Source organism: Podarcis bocagei, assembly GCF_964188305.1.
Source record: "Podarcis bocagei genome assembly, chromosome: 7".
In the NCBI taxonomy this organism is placed as follows: Eukaryota; Metazoa; Chordata; class Lepidosauria; order Squamata; family Lacertidae; genus Podarcis; species Podarcis bocagei.
This window is the reverse complement of record NC_138132.1, coordinates 93,313,203-93,326,955: the sequence shown is the minus strand read 5'-3', so window position 1 is coordinate 93,326,955 and position 13,753 is coordinate 93,313,203. Positions and strand designations below refer to the sequence as shown.

At 49.2% G+C, this 13,753-nt stretch overlaps 1 protein-coding gene across 11 annotated transcripts in view; it reads right to left on the bottom strand.

Moving 5' to 3' along the window:
* ANK1 (ankyrin 1) overlaps nucleotides 1-13,753 on the bottom strand; it is a 218,876-nt gene that overhangs the window by 87,315 nt on the left and 117,808 nt on the right. For 10 of the 11 annotated variants that reach the window (XR_014009893.1, XM_081200899.1, XM_081200905.1 and 7 more), the window contains exons 9-16: nucleotides 10,823-10,921; nucleotides 9,839-10,036; nucleotides 9,651-9,749; nucleotides 7,392-7,490; nucleotides 2,911-3,009; nucleotides 1,618-1,815; nucleotides 888-986; nucleotides 177-275 (exon numbers count right to left, since the gene is read on the bottom strand). Coding sequence is in view for 10 of the 11 variants with exons in the window: in XM_081200899.1 (XP_081057025.1) it covers nucleotides 177-275; nucleotides 888-986; nucleotides 1,618-1,815; nucleotides 2,911-3,009; nucleotides 7,392-7,490; nucleotides 9,651-9,749; nucleotides 9,839-10,036; nucleotides 10,823-10,921 (990 nt within the window). In the remaining variant the exon portion in view is untranslated. The remainder of the gene's footprint in view (nucleotides 1-176; nucleotides 276-887; nucleotides 987-1,617; nucleotides 1,816-2,910; nucleotides 3,010-7,391; nucleotides 7,491-9,650; nucleotides 9,750-9,838; nucleotides 10,037-10,822; nucleotides 10,922-13,753) is intronic. The other variant, XM_081200903.1, reaches the window with a different exon arrangement.

Genomic DNA, 13,753 nt, shown 5'->3' with positions numbered 1-13,753 from the left:
CGGAGTCAACGGTGGCTCCTGCCAACCCCATGACTCCCCTCTGAGGCTGCTCCCTGCAGGCAGGAGAAAGGGGCAGCTGGGCTCAGGTTTCCTCTGCCCTCCCCTCCATGGCGCTGCCCTTCAAATCTTTAAATCCTAGACAGAAGTGCGGCATGGAAGCAAAACCTGCTCCTCACCCAGGCCACGCTGTGCGGGGATGCTCCTTTGGGCAGCAGCACTTTGACAATGTCCAGGTTGTTGTGGTGAACAGCGACGTGCAGGGGCGTGAGGCCATTCTGCAGAGAGAGGAGCAGGGGCATTTGAGCATTTTATTTTAGGCCAGAATTTCTGACATGACCTTGTAGCAGGTGAGCACCCTGATCTATACATTGAGAGGCAGCCTCCACATGAATGAATGTTCAAAGGGGGTGTGAAAGGATATTGGTAGGGGAATCTGCTTGTTGTACACGTCAGGGGTGTTTGTGAGGAGGGAAACTCAGACTTTGACCAATTTGAGAGACAGAAGACACTGAATTCTTCCTGCTGATTTTGGCATCCACACCAGTTTCTTTCTTGTTGGAATTGTCTGCCTTTGGGCCTTCAATATTTCTCCTTTTAAATGCAGGTCTGGCTACGCTCAGCTTTCCCTTGCCTCTGCATCATGAAACCCAGGAGGACAGGATCACTTCCTCCCAAGTTTCCAAGTATTTCCCCTTTGTTGATCATTGGGGAGGGGATCATTGCAGTTGCTGATTCTGGACCACCAAGTGAAGCACCCAAAGACTCTTCAGAGAGCATATTGCCCCCATCCCATCTTGGCACAACTAACATAAGACACACGTGGCCATCGCCAGGTCTGAATTCCTCAGGGCCACTGCACCTCCCGCCAAGGCCCCCGCCATACACACCTTCCCCGCTGCGTTGGGCTGGGCGTTGTGCTCCAGCAGCACCTTGGCGACATCCACTTTCCCATATTTGGAAGCAACGTGCAGAGGGGTAAATCCTTTCTGGGGAGAAACAGGGAGCATCAGTGCCTGGCTTGGGTGGGAGAGGAAGTCAACAGGTCAAGCAGGATCAGGGGGAGTGGGGTCAAGAAGGCGTCAGGGGGAGGCAGCCCAGGCAGCAGTCCAGGTTTCTCTGCTCACTCCCTGCCCTACAGGCATCGCAACACCCACAGCACGCACAGGAGAGAGAGAGAGAGGAGACATCTAAAGCAGAAACAAGTGTTAACAAAGAATTTCAGCTTGGTCAATACTGTCTGAGCATGTCAGATCTCCTGCCTCAGAGGCTGATCCCCCCCCCCCTCGAGGCACCCTGCCCTACTCCTGGCCTGGCCATGAGGCTCTTCCATCACCCTCCGAGTTGAAAGAGGCGTCCCCTGCAGCTTCTTGTGCTCCACAACCCCAGAGCAGCATGTGGTAGCAGGACAGGCCCTTTAAATACTGTACACAGCACCTCGTGGGGGCAGAGTCACTGCCAAGTCAAGCCTCTGCCAGCCTTCCTAAGGCTTCAGGCAGCTCCAAGTCTTTGCTGAGGTGAGACCCTCCCAACCTGGGCTAGCAGCACCCACAGAGAGCTGTCTGGGGCCTTGCTTCAGCAGTTTGGAAGGAACATGACCCAGCGCCCCCGTTTCCCTACCTTGGTCATGACCGTCTGTGAAGCCTGCTTGTCCAGGAGGGCGCAGGCGCAGTCGAGGTGGCCCTCACGTGCTGTGATGTGCAGGGGCGTGTGCCCGGCTGTTGTGGACAGATTAGGGTCGGCGCCGCTCTCCAGCAGCAGCTTCACCATTGTGCAGTGGCCAAGGCGGGCCGCACAGTGCAGGGGGGTCTGGTCATCCTACAATGGGGAAGAAGGACAAGACACTTCAGATGAAGACAACAGCACTCTGTCCTCAAAAGAAATGTCTATGCACACCCTACATAGTATATGCCTTTTTGTACTCGTTACTTGGTTCAACGTTGGCACCACAAAGTTCAGAGATGTTTGCATTTAGATTTGCATCTTATTCCAGGAAGGGAAAGTCCGTGTCATGATACCCTCTGAGCCTTCCGACCAGCAGTGGGAGGAAGAGACAATGCAATGGACCCTTTAGACACCACCACCCCGAAACACCCAGAGGTTGCTTCTCCCTCACTTGCAGAGAGCAAGGGACCATTAAAGACGGGGAGACTGTATCCCCACGGGAAGATGGTGAGACGGTCTGATGATGTCTCCCAGGGAAAGGTGGCACCAGCAGGAGAACAGAGAAGACTCTTCTCTCTGGGCAGAGTGTCGCAGGGACAGGGATTGTGGCAAGCATTCTCCTCCGATGCTTAAAAGCTTGGCAGGGAGGCAGGAAGACTCACCAGAACAACTGCACGGTTTCTGTGCAGTCTTGAAGCCCTGTTCCTGATCTTGAACACCTGGGCCTGGGCCTTGATTCTGAGCGAGATCTAAAGATCTACATGGGGATCTGCTGCCCCTGTGATCCGGCTGCCTGAGGTGGCCGCCTCGCTTTGCCTCATGGTTGAGCCAATCCTGGTTGCTACCCTTCTGCCTTATAAGAGCAGCTGGACTAGAGCCGGCTCTTTCTGAAACACTGAGCTTGAAGCACTAGCCCACAATAATAAATGTTCCATTATTTACTTACAAGAAAGTGCACCTGTTGTCTAGGGCCAACCCTGAGGCAAGGTGAGGAGGCTGCATCCAGGCAGCAGGATCCGCAGGGGCAGCAGATACAGCCTCTAAGGTATGCATTGCCCGCTGCTGCCACCGCCATGGTAGCAGCAACAGCTGCAGTGCCCTCCTTGTAGACTGGACCCGCCTTCTGCTCCGCAGCGCCCCACCATGCCACCTCCCCTCCGCCTCCATGCAAGCAAGTGTGGGCCGCTCATGGGGCCAGGAGTCTGGGTTGCAACTGCTGCTGGCCCAGAAAGACGAGGATGCTCTCACCTTGGCCTTGGCATTGACTTTGGCCTTGTTCTGCAGCAGGTACTTTGCCACTTCCGTGTGCCCAGCCCGGGCTGCCATATGTAGGGGGGTCTCCACCTTCTTTGGAAAGGGGAAAAAAAGAGGTTGCATGGAATGTCATCTGTTTCGAAAGATCTCATTCGGTGACCATCTGATCAATCTCTATAAAAGCCAGTGGGGCTTGAGATTCTTGCGCCCTATACTATTCGTGCAGTGCAAACAAAGGCTTGACCCAAGCCCAAAGAGATGGGAGAACTTAATGCACTCCCCCTGACCCCATTAAAAATCTCCCTGATGGTAGAAAACAAGCACATCTTATTCCCTATAAATTCCCATAAATTAAAATTGCTATTGATGCAAAATGCCTTTTACTAAGGGTCCACAATCTAAGCATACACATTATTACAAATCATTTCATATCTGCAAAAATTATGATATATATACTTTAACACAACTTTGTTAATATATTCAGAATGTTTATCTGAGCATATACTGTTCTCATTTTACCTAACTGTTGCATGTTTTATGTCTAAATATAATAAATAAAATTCAAATAGTAATAGTAGTAGTAGTAGTAGTAGTAGTAGTAGTAGTAATAATAATAGCTACGGACTTCCGGGTTGGCGCGATCGGGAAATGGCGGATTCCCTCCGAGCTCCGGAGGGAATCGGCTCAGCGGTGGATGGGTCTTTGCCGTGCCGGCGACACGGGGACCCTTAAAAACCGCAGGCGCAGAAGCCTGCGGACTGAAGACTCGGCGGGTGCCTTAAGCGCCCCCCCTGATTCGCAATGAGCCTTTTTAAAGGCTACGGAGGGGATACAGGGGACGGCGTGGCACTGAGAGTCGACCGCTACCGCCGCTGAGCGAAGCCGCGAGCCATAACTGGAGAGCGCTGACTTCCTTCCTTGAAATTCGGACTGAAAAAAGAACCCGTGAGTAATTTGGAACTGAACTTTAAAATTTTTACCTTCTGAATTTGAGACGACCGGGGGGTGTGCCAAAAGGAAGTCCCCACACCCCCCCTTGCAGACGATCCAGAGCAACGAAATAAGAGCTAAGCTGGAGTGCCTACCCTGTAAAGGGTGAGTTTTAAAAAGACAGTAACTTCCAAGATTTAGAAAGGTAAATTTGAGCAGGAGAGTGGAGTGTTGGAAGAGTCTTTGTTTTGTGGCAAACAACCCTCCCTCCCGGGCCCGGGAGCGACCTGCTTTGGAGCCTGTATAGAGGAGCAGAATTTGACAGCTGTCAAAAGCTGTCAAATGGACTATTAATAGTGAAAAAATCGCTGTTTAAGACCTCTCCGGATTAAAAGGAGTTACAATTGAACTAAAATTTTGGGAAACAAAGAAACAATAATAGGACAGAGGATTGTTGGAGAAAAGATTACTCAGTAACCAGATTCCCTCTAGGGGGAATTCTGTGGAATTACAATGGCTGTGGGTGGAAAGATACTGAGAGAAATCGAAAGGATGTTTTCACTGGTGGGAACCTTACAGGAGCAGACTACAGCTATGAGTAAACAATTGACGACCTTGGATTTGGAAACAAGTAGTTCTGCTGAATGTAATGAGGGCCTGAGTGAGAAAGAACCCACAGCTGAATTCGAAACTATAAACAAAGAAGAGGAGAAGACAAAACAAGAAAGAGAACAAGTTATCTGGGAAAATACTAACCAGAAGCCGACATCTGGAGAACACAAGCAAGGAGACTATTGGATTAAATCTACTTTAAGCCTACGAAAGATACAGAAGACGAAAGTGGAGGCCCTGGGACTTTATGGAATTCAGGAACTCGAAATAAAGAAGTACAATTGGGGCCTCCACATAGACTTTGATTTTGACTATCACCAAGACTTAGGCCTTGTGGAAATTCCTCAGCAGTTGCCTTTAAATATGGGAAGAGACTATGGACTGATTGGATTGATGGTTAAGGAAATCTTTCGAGACTCGATGATAGACAAAAAGGACTACCAACAAAATTGGCGGAGAGGGACTGAAAGAGATTTGAGAGCCTCGGATGTGCGGAATCCAGGCTAAAAACTGTTATTTTGGACATGTCTTGGGAAAGGACGCAAAGCGGGGATGGGAGGGAGGGAAGTATTTAAATTTAAACAACACTCAAGACCAGGGGGTTTAGTAATAAGAAAATTATGTAAGAAAAAATGAGAAATCGAGGGAAGAGAATTGGGGTCCAACTTAGGGAAAATTTATTTTTGTTTTTTATAAAAGGACTAATACTAAGACGGAAGAAATGCCAACTTGCTGACACAAATCTGGGAACAGGGATGCAGGGGAGGGGGTGGGGGGAAGTCAAGGACTAGGGTTAGAAAATAAGATTTTCGGGAACTATTCATGTTTGTTGTTTTTTATGTTTGTTTTGGTGTTATGTGTGTTGTTTGTGTTTATATAAAATGTGAAAATCCAATAAAAATATTAAAAAAAAAAAGTAGTAATAATAGCTAGCACATAAAGATAAAGGCTAGGCAAGAGCTATCTCATTGCCCTGCTCCATTTCCACAAACCAGGGTGTTTTGAGGTGAAACAGAGCATTCAGATACGTTGTGTTCCACATGCAATTTGAAGTGGTGCAGTCTAAGGTAACCTCTGCGTCAGACACTAAAACCACATGGTTTCCCCCAAAGAATACTGGGAGCTGTAGTTTGTTATGGGTGCTGGGAACTGTAGCTCTGGGAGGGACAAGCTACAGCTCCCAGGATTCTTTGGGGAAATTCGTGTGCTTTGAATGCACTGTGTGGGTGTGACCTAGGAAGGTTTAGGAACATAGGAAGCTGCCTTATCCCCAAGAATCCCAGCACTGTCTCCCCTGGGTGTCAAAGACGGGTCTTTCCTAGTTCTACCTGGAGACACCAGGGACCGAACCCTTGTTTATACACACATCTTTCTGGGTGTGTAAATCAGATCCGAACCTGGCTTAGAAATTGCTCCGGGCTTGGATTCTAAAGTCCTGGGGTGCAAATCTCCCCTCTCTTGCTCCTCAGCCCCTGAAGCCAGTGGCGCCATTTCTGATGGGAATAATGCCCTGCATGTCCAGAGGCCAAAGGGATTTGTAAAAAGAACCATTTCATTGTTCAAAACAAGAGGAACCTGGCAAAGAAGAACCAGAGAGCTGGCCAAATTCTCCCTGTCTCACCTCTACCCAGACGGAGGGCTCACCTAAGAGAATGTTTCTCTGTATAATTCTTTCAAGCCCTCACACAGAAAACAAACTTGTCAAGGAAGACTGCTTTGTGTCCAGCAATATAAGGCTATTTTTCACAGAACATTTTATTTATTGTATTTATTGAATTTATTGAAATTTATATACCGCCCTATAGCCGGAGGTCTCATTCCCTTGTGAGAGCCCAAACCTGTAGCGGTGCAGTCGGGGCACAGATCTCCCTGCCACCCTCCCGCTTGGTTGGACTGTTGGATGAAGAACTCAAATCCCCACTCAGCCACCAAGCTGGCTGGGAGACCTGGAGCCAGTTGCAGTCGCTTAGACTAGTCTACCTCACAGGGTTGTTGTGAGAGGAAGGAGAAGCATGCATGCCACCTTCAGCCCCTTGGAAGAAGGTGGGATATAACTGTCATCATTGTCATCACCTAAAACACATGTGCACGTGTGTGAGAGGGGGCGGGGCGAGGGCAAAGGAGCTGCCCCCTCTTGCCCGCCCTACGGTCTTCTGAGGCAGTGTTTCCCAACCTTTTTTGGGCAACGGCACACCTGTTTAATGAAAAAAATCTCGCGGCACACCACCATTACAGCCCCGTGACGTCAGCGCGCAGCGTCACGCCGGGAGGGACGCACGAAAGTGAAAGTTTTTTCCCTCCCCCTTGCCGGGGAACCTCCAAGCTTTGGGGGTGGGAGGAGACAGCAGAGCGAGGGACTGAGGGACGGCGGCAACTGAGGCGGCGGCAGCTGTTCTGGTGGTGGCGGCGATAGCGGGCGGAGGAGGGGGTGGCGGCGGGGCTTGAGGAGCCGTCGCCGGGAGTTGCTGCTGCTGCTGTTGCTGCTGCTGACCGGACATGCCGGCCTCCTCCTCCTCCGCTGTCTCGCGCTCCTCCCTTTTGCACGCGCTGCCCCGCCGCTCGGCACCACCACCGCGGAGCCGCCCCCGGCTCGACGCAGATCCTCGCCGCCGCCGCCTCTCACCGCCCGACTCGCCCGCCTCCCTCCCACGGCACACCAGCCAACGTCTCACGGCACACTAGTGTGCTGGGGAACACCAGTTGGGAAACACTGTTCTGAGGAACCTCCTTCCACCCACCCTAACATTTGTTTTGTGCAACTCGGACTCTCCAGCGAAATGTTCCAGTCCCAAATCTCTGACAAATCCCCAGAGCCAAAGCTCTCAGGGTTGAGTCTTTGGCTATGAAAGCCTCAGCACAAATCCTGAGGGGTCTCCAGAAGCTGCAGGGGTCCATGTCTTCCCCACTTGCCCTCTGCGCGTCTCCCCACTCACCACGTTGGAAACATTGGGAGAGGCTCCTCGTTGCAGCAGGATCTTGATGATGGGGAGGTTCCCCATGAAGGAGGCCACGTGGAGAGGGGTCAGCCCAGACTGCGGACAGGAGAGAGGGAGCAAAGGGATGCAGGACGCTGTGCAGCGGAGACGCGCGACACACACAGAACTCTGCCTCGTAGCCCTTTTGCTACCCAGCCACATACCCTCCAACATTCCTCTAATGAAAACGCCCGAAGGGAAAGTGGGACATTCCGGGATCAAATCAGAAACCGGGATGTCTCTGTGAATTTGGGACTGTTCTTGGAAAATAGGGACACTTGGAGAGTCTGCAATCAGCATCTTTGGATAACAATCCAAAAATATACATGAATTACTACATATGAGTTGACTGATCAACTAAAGATTTAGGCTGCAATTTATAAGAAATCCATCTTCTAGGAAGGCAGCACCTGCACTTTGGAACTCCCTGCCTAGTGACATCAGAGAGGCACCTTTGCTGTACTCTTTTCGGTGCCAGCTAAAAACATTTTTCTTTAAGCAAGCCTACCCAGATATGCAAAATGTTGACATGTGTTTAATCTGTTTTTAGCTTAGCATTGATTATTTCTGAAAAATGTTGTAAATAGTTGTTTGTATTGATAATTTCATTGTTTTATTCTTTCAGTAAACTGCTTTAAGGTTTATATAAAGTACAGAAAAGTTAACTAAATAAATAAATCATATACCCACTTACTGGGGAGTAAGTTCCATGGTATTCAATGGCACTTACTTCCCAGCAAGCATGCACAGGACTGCAGCTTTAGGACCCAAGCAGCCAAGAGCACCCTTGTCTCTACTCTCAGGTTGTGCTATTGCAATCGGAGAACAAAAAAGAAAATGTTGCCTTTCCATGGACCTTGTGCTAGAATGAGTCACCAGTAGTTGGGCAGCCTTGGTTCGGACACCTGTGTAGGAAGACTAAATGCATCATCACAGATTCACTGAGCAGAGGTTGATCCAAGGCTATTAGCCAGGACAACTGAATAGAATATCCATGTCTAGAGGCCCCGGCAAAAAAGGAAAGAAAGCGAAAGGGCTGCGTCTGACACACACCCCTTCCCTGGTCTGCCTGTGGGCCTCCCAAAAGCATTTATTGGCTGCCCATTGTTGGAAGCAGGCTCTTGGACTAGACAGACCCTTGGCCTTGGCCCGGCCCAGCACGTTCGTCCAGTATTCTCATTTACTTAAGGCATGAAAACCTCTGAAATGGCTTCTACAAGCCAAGCTAAATGGGGCATTTAAATGCAACTGTTTCAGTTAAAAGGTAGATGATTAATCAACTGAAAATTCCAAAATCAGTCAGAACCCCTCCCAAAAAAAATCTCCACATAGCCACAAATGCCAAGAGATTTCTATTTGTCATGAGCCAAACTGAGTCAGAAGCAATAGGCTTGGAACCTCCATTTCCCCTCTCATGGATGGATGGGAGTCGGTTGAAAAAAAGAAAATTCTGCCTAAGGCCGCAAAAAAGCAATCAACCAAAATCTGTGGGTAGCCAAGAAAACACCCCAATACATTCCAGGCATAATGTGATGAGTAAAAGGTGTGACAAATTGCTGAAAGGTATCTTTGAACTATTGCAGACTGTTTTTCTCTTGGCTAGATCAAGTTATTTCCAAGAGTTCCTTATATTAAATGTTAAAGGTCCTATGACTGTATCGAAACCAGGCCTGCCCCTCTCCTAAGCCAAACACAGTGACCCACAAGTTAGGGCATTTGATCTGTCAGTGCCTGGAGATGCTGGGCTTCAGACCAGAGGTGAGCTCTGGGGCTCATCATGAAAGATTGGCTGTGTTTGGCTTGGTGGGGAACATGTTGAGTGGTCTTCACCTAAATGGTGTTTTCCCTGGGGACCAATCCTACAAATTAGTATTTGGGGGTCCCCTTGGTGGTCCCCCTAACTTGCAAGGTCGTGCAAATTCAGAATTCACGAGGGCCACTTCGCCTCTCCTTGGATGCTCTGCGCCAATGGAAATGGTGGCACTTTTAGAGTTTGGCTCAGGGGCATCTGCACTTCACTTTTTGTGTCTAGGCCTCTGCTGGGCTTGGTGTCCTGGCAGGTGCCTAACCTTGCCGCCTCTGGATATCCGCCATGATGTTTGTCCTAATTAATCCAAATTAACAGAGAAGTCCAGAAAAACCCTATTGCATATGTGGCTGTGGTCACGTCAGTGTGCCTCACGGCTTCCCGTGCTGCACACATGGGGCACCAGGTACCTCGGTGACAGCATCAATGGAGGCTCCCGTCTTCAGCAAGAGCTCCATCACCCGGATGTGGTTCTTCTTGCAGGCGATGTGCAGAGGGGTGAAGCCATTCTGCAGGCACAGAGAAAAGGAGAGGCCCTTCAGCCTCCCTGGAAGAGAGACACGGGGCTCCCCCTCCTGCCACTTGCCCGCCCACTCACCAGCGCCCGAGCATTGGGCTTTGCCCCCTTTTCCAGCAGGACTTTGGCCACTCGGTGGTGGCCACAGTGGGCGGCCACGTGCAGCGGCGTCAGGTGGTCCAGCGTGATGTCGTCGATGTCAGCATTGTACTGCAGCAGAAGTCGCACGCAGTCCAGGTGGTCTCCCTGGGAGGCCATGTGGATGGGGGACAGGCCGTTCTGTGGCAAGGAAGTGCAAGGTTAGAGCCTGGCGTGACCCGAGAACGGAGACCCAGACCATCAAGGGTCTGGAAACCAAGCCTTCTGAGCAATGGTTGAAGAGAAGAGAAGACTGACAGCTGTCTTCAAATATCTGAAAGGCCGTCACACAGAAGATCTTGCATGCTTGTTTTCTGCTGCTCTAGAAGGTAGGACCTGAACCAACTGATTTAAATGACCACAAAGGAGATTCTGACAAAACATTAGAAATAACTTTATGATGCTAAGAACTGTTCAACTGTGGAATAGACTCCCATGAGAGGTGGTGAACTCTGCTTCACTGGAGGTTTATAAGCAGAGGTTGGGTGGCCACTTGTCATTGATGCTTTAGTTGTGATTCCTGCATTGCAGGGGGTTGGACTGGACGACCCTTGGGGATCCCTTCTACAATTCTCTGATTCTATGATTTAAAGCACTCTTATGCCACTTTAGCAGTCATGGTCTGTCCGTCCCCCACAAGAATCCTGATAACAACCGTTTGTTAAGGGTACAAACAGAGATGCATTTCCCAGCACCCTTAGGAAACTACATTTCCCAGGATTCCTTGGAGAAAACCATGACTGTTAAAGTGGCATAAGAGTTCTTTAAATATGTGGTGTGGAGGTGGCCCCGGTAGCTGGGAAACAAGAGCCACAGCCCGATGCCAGGGTGGGTCTTAGCAAAGGGGAAAACCACCTCTGTCTCTGGGGAACATGATTTTGCTTGCCCCATGGCTATTCCCCCACTTGCCCCACGGCTATTCCCCACCTTGGTCTTTGCTTGGATGGGAGCACCGTGATCCAGCAGGATTTCCGCAATCCGCACATGCCCATTCCTGGAGGCGCAGTGCAGCGGTGTCAGCTCGTCCTGCAACAATGGGGAATAATAATAATAATAATAATAATAATAATAATAATAATAATAATAATAATAATTTATTATTTATACACCGCCCATCTGGCTAGGTCACTCTGGGCGGCTTCCAACAAAATATTAAAATAGAATGAGAGTCAGGGGTGCAAATCAGCAGCGAAAGAACCACATGCACCACCTTGAGTTACTCAGAGAAAAGGTGATATTACCTCCCCTGGACAAACACCCAAAAAATTTTGAGGAAATCAAAAAATATGCAATACTTTTAAAAGCACTTTTACAGATCAAAAATCACATTATTACTTTAGGAACATAAAATGTATTATATATTACTTAGTTTGACATTAAATTATCTGGTATATTAAAAATACAGTGTATTGAGTTAGTCATTCCATTTTATATTTTTGATTATAATAATAATAATAATAATTTTTTATTTATACCCCGCCCTCCCCAGCCAAGGCCGGGCTCAGAGCGGCTTACAAGCAATAATAAAAACAAGATGAGTGATTACAACTTAAAAACAAAAATAAAATACAACATTAAAATAATGGAACATTAAAATATTAAAATGGAGCCTCATTGCAGGAGAAGGAAAAGAAAAAAGAAAAAGGGGGCGGAGGGAATCAAATTGGCTCCAATCCAAAGGCCAGGCGGAACAACTCTGTCTTACAGGCCCTGCGGAAAGAGATCAGATCCTGCAGGGCCCTGGTCTCATGAGACAGAGCGTTCCACCAAGTTGGGGCCAGTGCTGAAAAGGCCCTGGCTCTGGTTGAAGCCAATCTAACTTCCTTAGGGCCTGGGACCACTAGGGTGTTGTTATTTATGGACCTTGAGGCTCTCCGTGGGGCATACCAGGCGAGGCGGTCCCGTAGGTACGAGGGTCCTAGGCCGTGAAGGGCTTTAAAGGTCAAAAGCAGCACCTTAAATCTGACCCTGTACTCCACCGGGAGCCAGTGCAGCTTGAAAAGCACTGGATGAATATGCTCCCATGGCAGAGACCCCGTGAGGAGCCTCGCTGCAGCATTCTGTACCCGCTGGAGTTTCTGGGACAGCTTCAAGGGCAGCCCCGCGTAGAGCGAATTACAGTAGTCAAGCCTGGAGATGACCGTCGCATGGATCACTGTGGCCAGGTCGGGGCGGGAAAGGTAAGGGACCAACTGCTTGATGCGGTGAAGGTGGAAAAATGTCGCCTTGGCTGTTGCTGTGACTTAGAAATGGATCTATAAGATGCTGAGCTGCAAGGAACCTTGCACGTCTTTCATTTTGCCAATTTATGAGCAGCAGGAAAAAATAATAAAAGCAGATGAAACTGTCAACATTATGGCAAAAAAGAAAGAAAATTATTATGTATTCTGAAAACTATTATGGGTCATATTCAACTAAGTCCTACTTAGGGTACACCCGTTAGAATTAATGAACCTAAATTAGTCATATCTATTAATTTTAGCAGGTCTACTCTGATTAAGATGAGCGCTGAAGACCACCCAATGCCCCTTGTCTCTACTGGCCCAAGCAGACATCAAGCACTCATTCCTATAATGGCTCTGAAAACGGGGGGGGGGGGGCGGGGGGGACGAGACAAAACTCGGCGAATACTGCATGAAACTTAGTCTCATTTTCTGAGTTATCACTATCAGTTTCTGCTTCTTCCTGTTGGGGGAAAAGTGAGGATTTTCCTCCCTCCCACGTTCTGCACTTGCACTTCTCATGCCTGGAGTTCTCACTAAGCTGCAGTGTAATTCGGAAGAAGTCCTTCCCACTAAACTCCTTTGCCAGGCTCCTTTGGAGTGGCTTCTCTTCGAGACACCCGTCCCTCTGTGGGTGAACATGAATTCATGCAGAGATGCAGCAGCTTCCTCTTCCATAGGCAACATTGGTGGAGTCATTGAGCCACACAAAAGGGAGAAGGAAGAGGACTCCAATTTCTCATTGTACATAGCTCACTCTACAACCGAGAGCCACAAGGGGCTTTGCCCCGTCTGGGCTGCCTATATCCTCACGAGGAGGAGATCAAATCCAGAGCAGTGACTCTTGTGGGGAGGCCACGGACACCCTCTTCTGGGCCTGAATATGTCTGGATTCTCCTGCGAGTCATTAGAAAGAAGGGGAAATGCCCAAAGGGGCTAAAAGGATTTCTGCACTACAATATGAGTATCATATTCGAGAGCTCTCCAAAGAGAGAAGAGAGTTGCTGGGGCTTCCGCAAGGAGCAGCCAAACTCCTGCCAGCAGCTCTTGAGGTTCACCTTTCTCTTTGGTCTGAAGATTGGTGCCCATGATGTCCTCATGTTTAGGTAAGTAATGTTGTGCGCACATTCACAGTAAATAAGGTAAAACAGTACAAAGCAAAGGTGTTGGTAAGCATAATAGAGGAATTAAGTGTTATCTTGGGAGGGGGAGAGTGTGAGATTGGAACAGGGGTGCCAACTGCTGGGGCCCCAACCCTTTTGGGACCCCCAATATTTTGGAGGTGGGGCCACCCCCAATGTTCAAAAGCAGCTTCAGTGGCCTCCTCCTCCTCCTCCTCCTCCTCCTCCTCCTCCTCCTGCAGCAGCAGCAGCAAAGGGGAAGCAGCCTCAACTGGTGGTGATGGCAGGAGGAGGAGGAGCTGCTGGCCATTGAGCAGCGCTGCCACTGGGTTTGGCTCTGCCCCGGCTCCTCCTGACATCAGGATGTCGGGACGTCAGACGCGTGGCGTTGGCCCCTGCAGTCTCCCTGGCAAGTTGGCGCCTCTGGCTTGTGATGTTGGTAGTGAGTGATGATTGGATGAGAGTTTGAAAGGGAGTTTGAATACTGATGAGAGGGTCTGTTTGGGAGTGTGTGG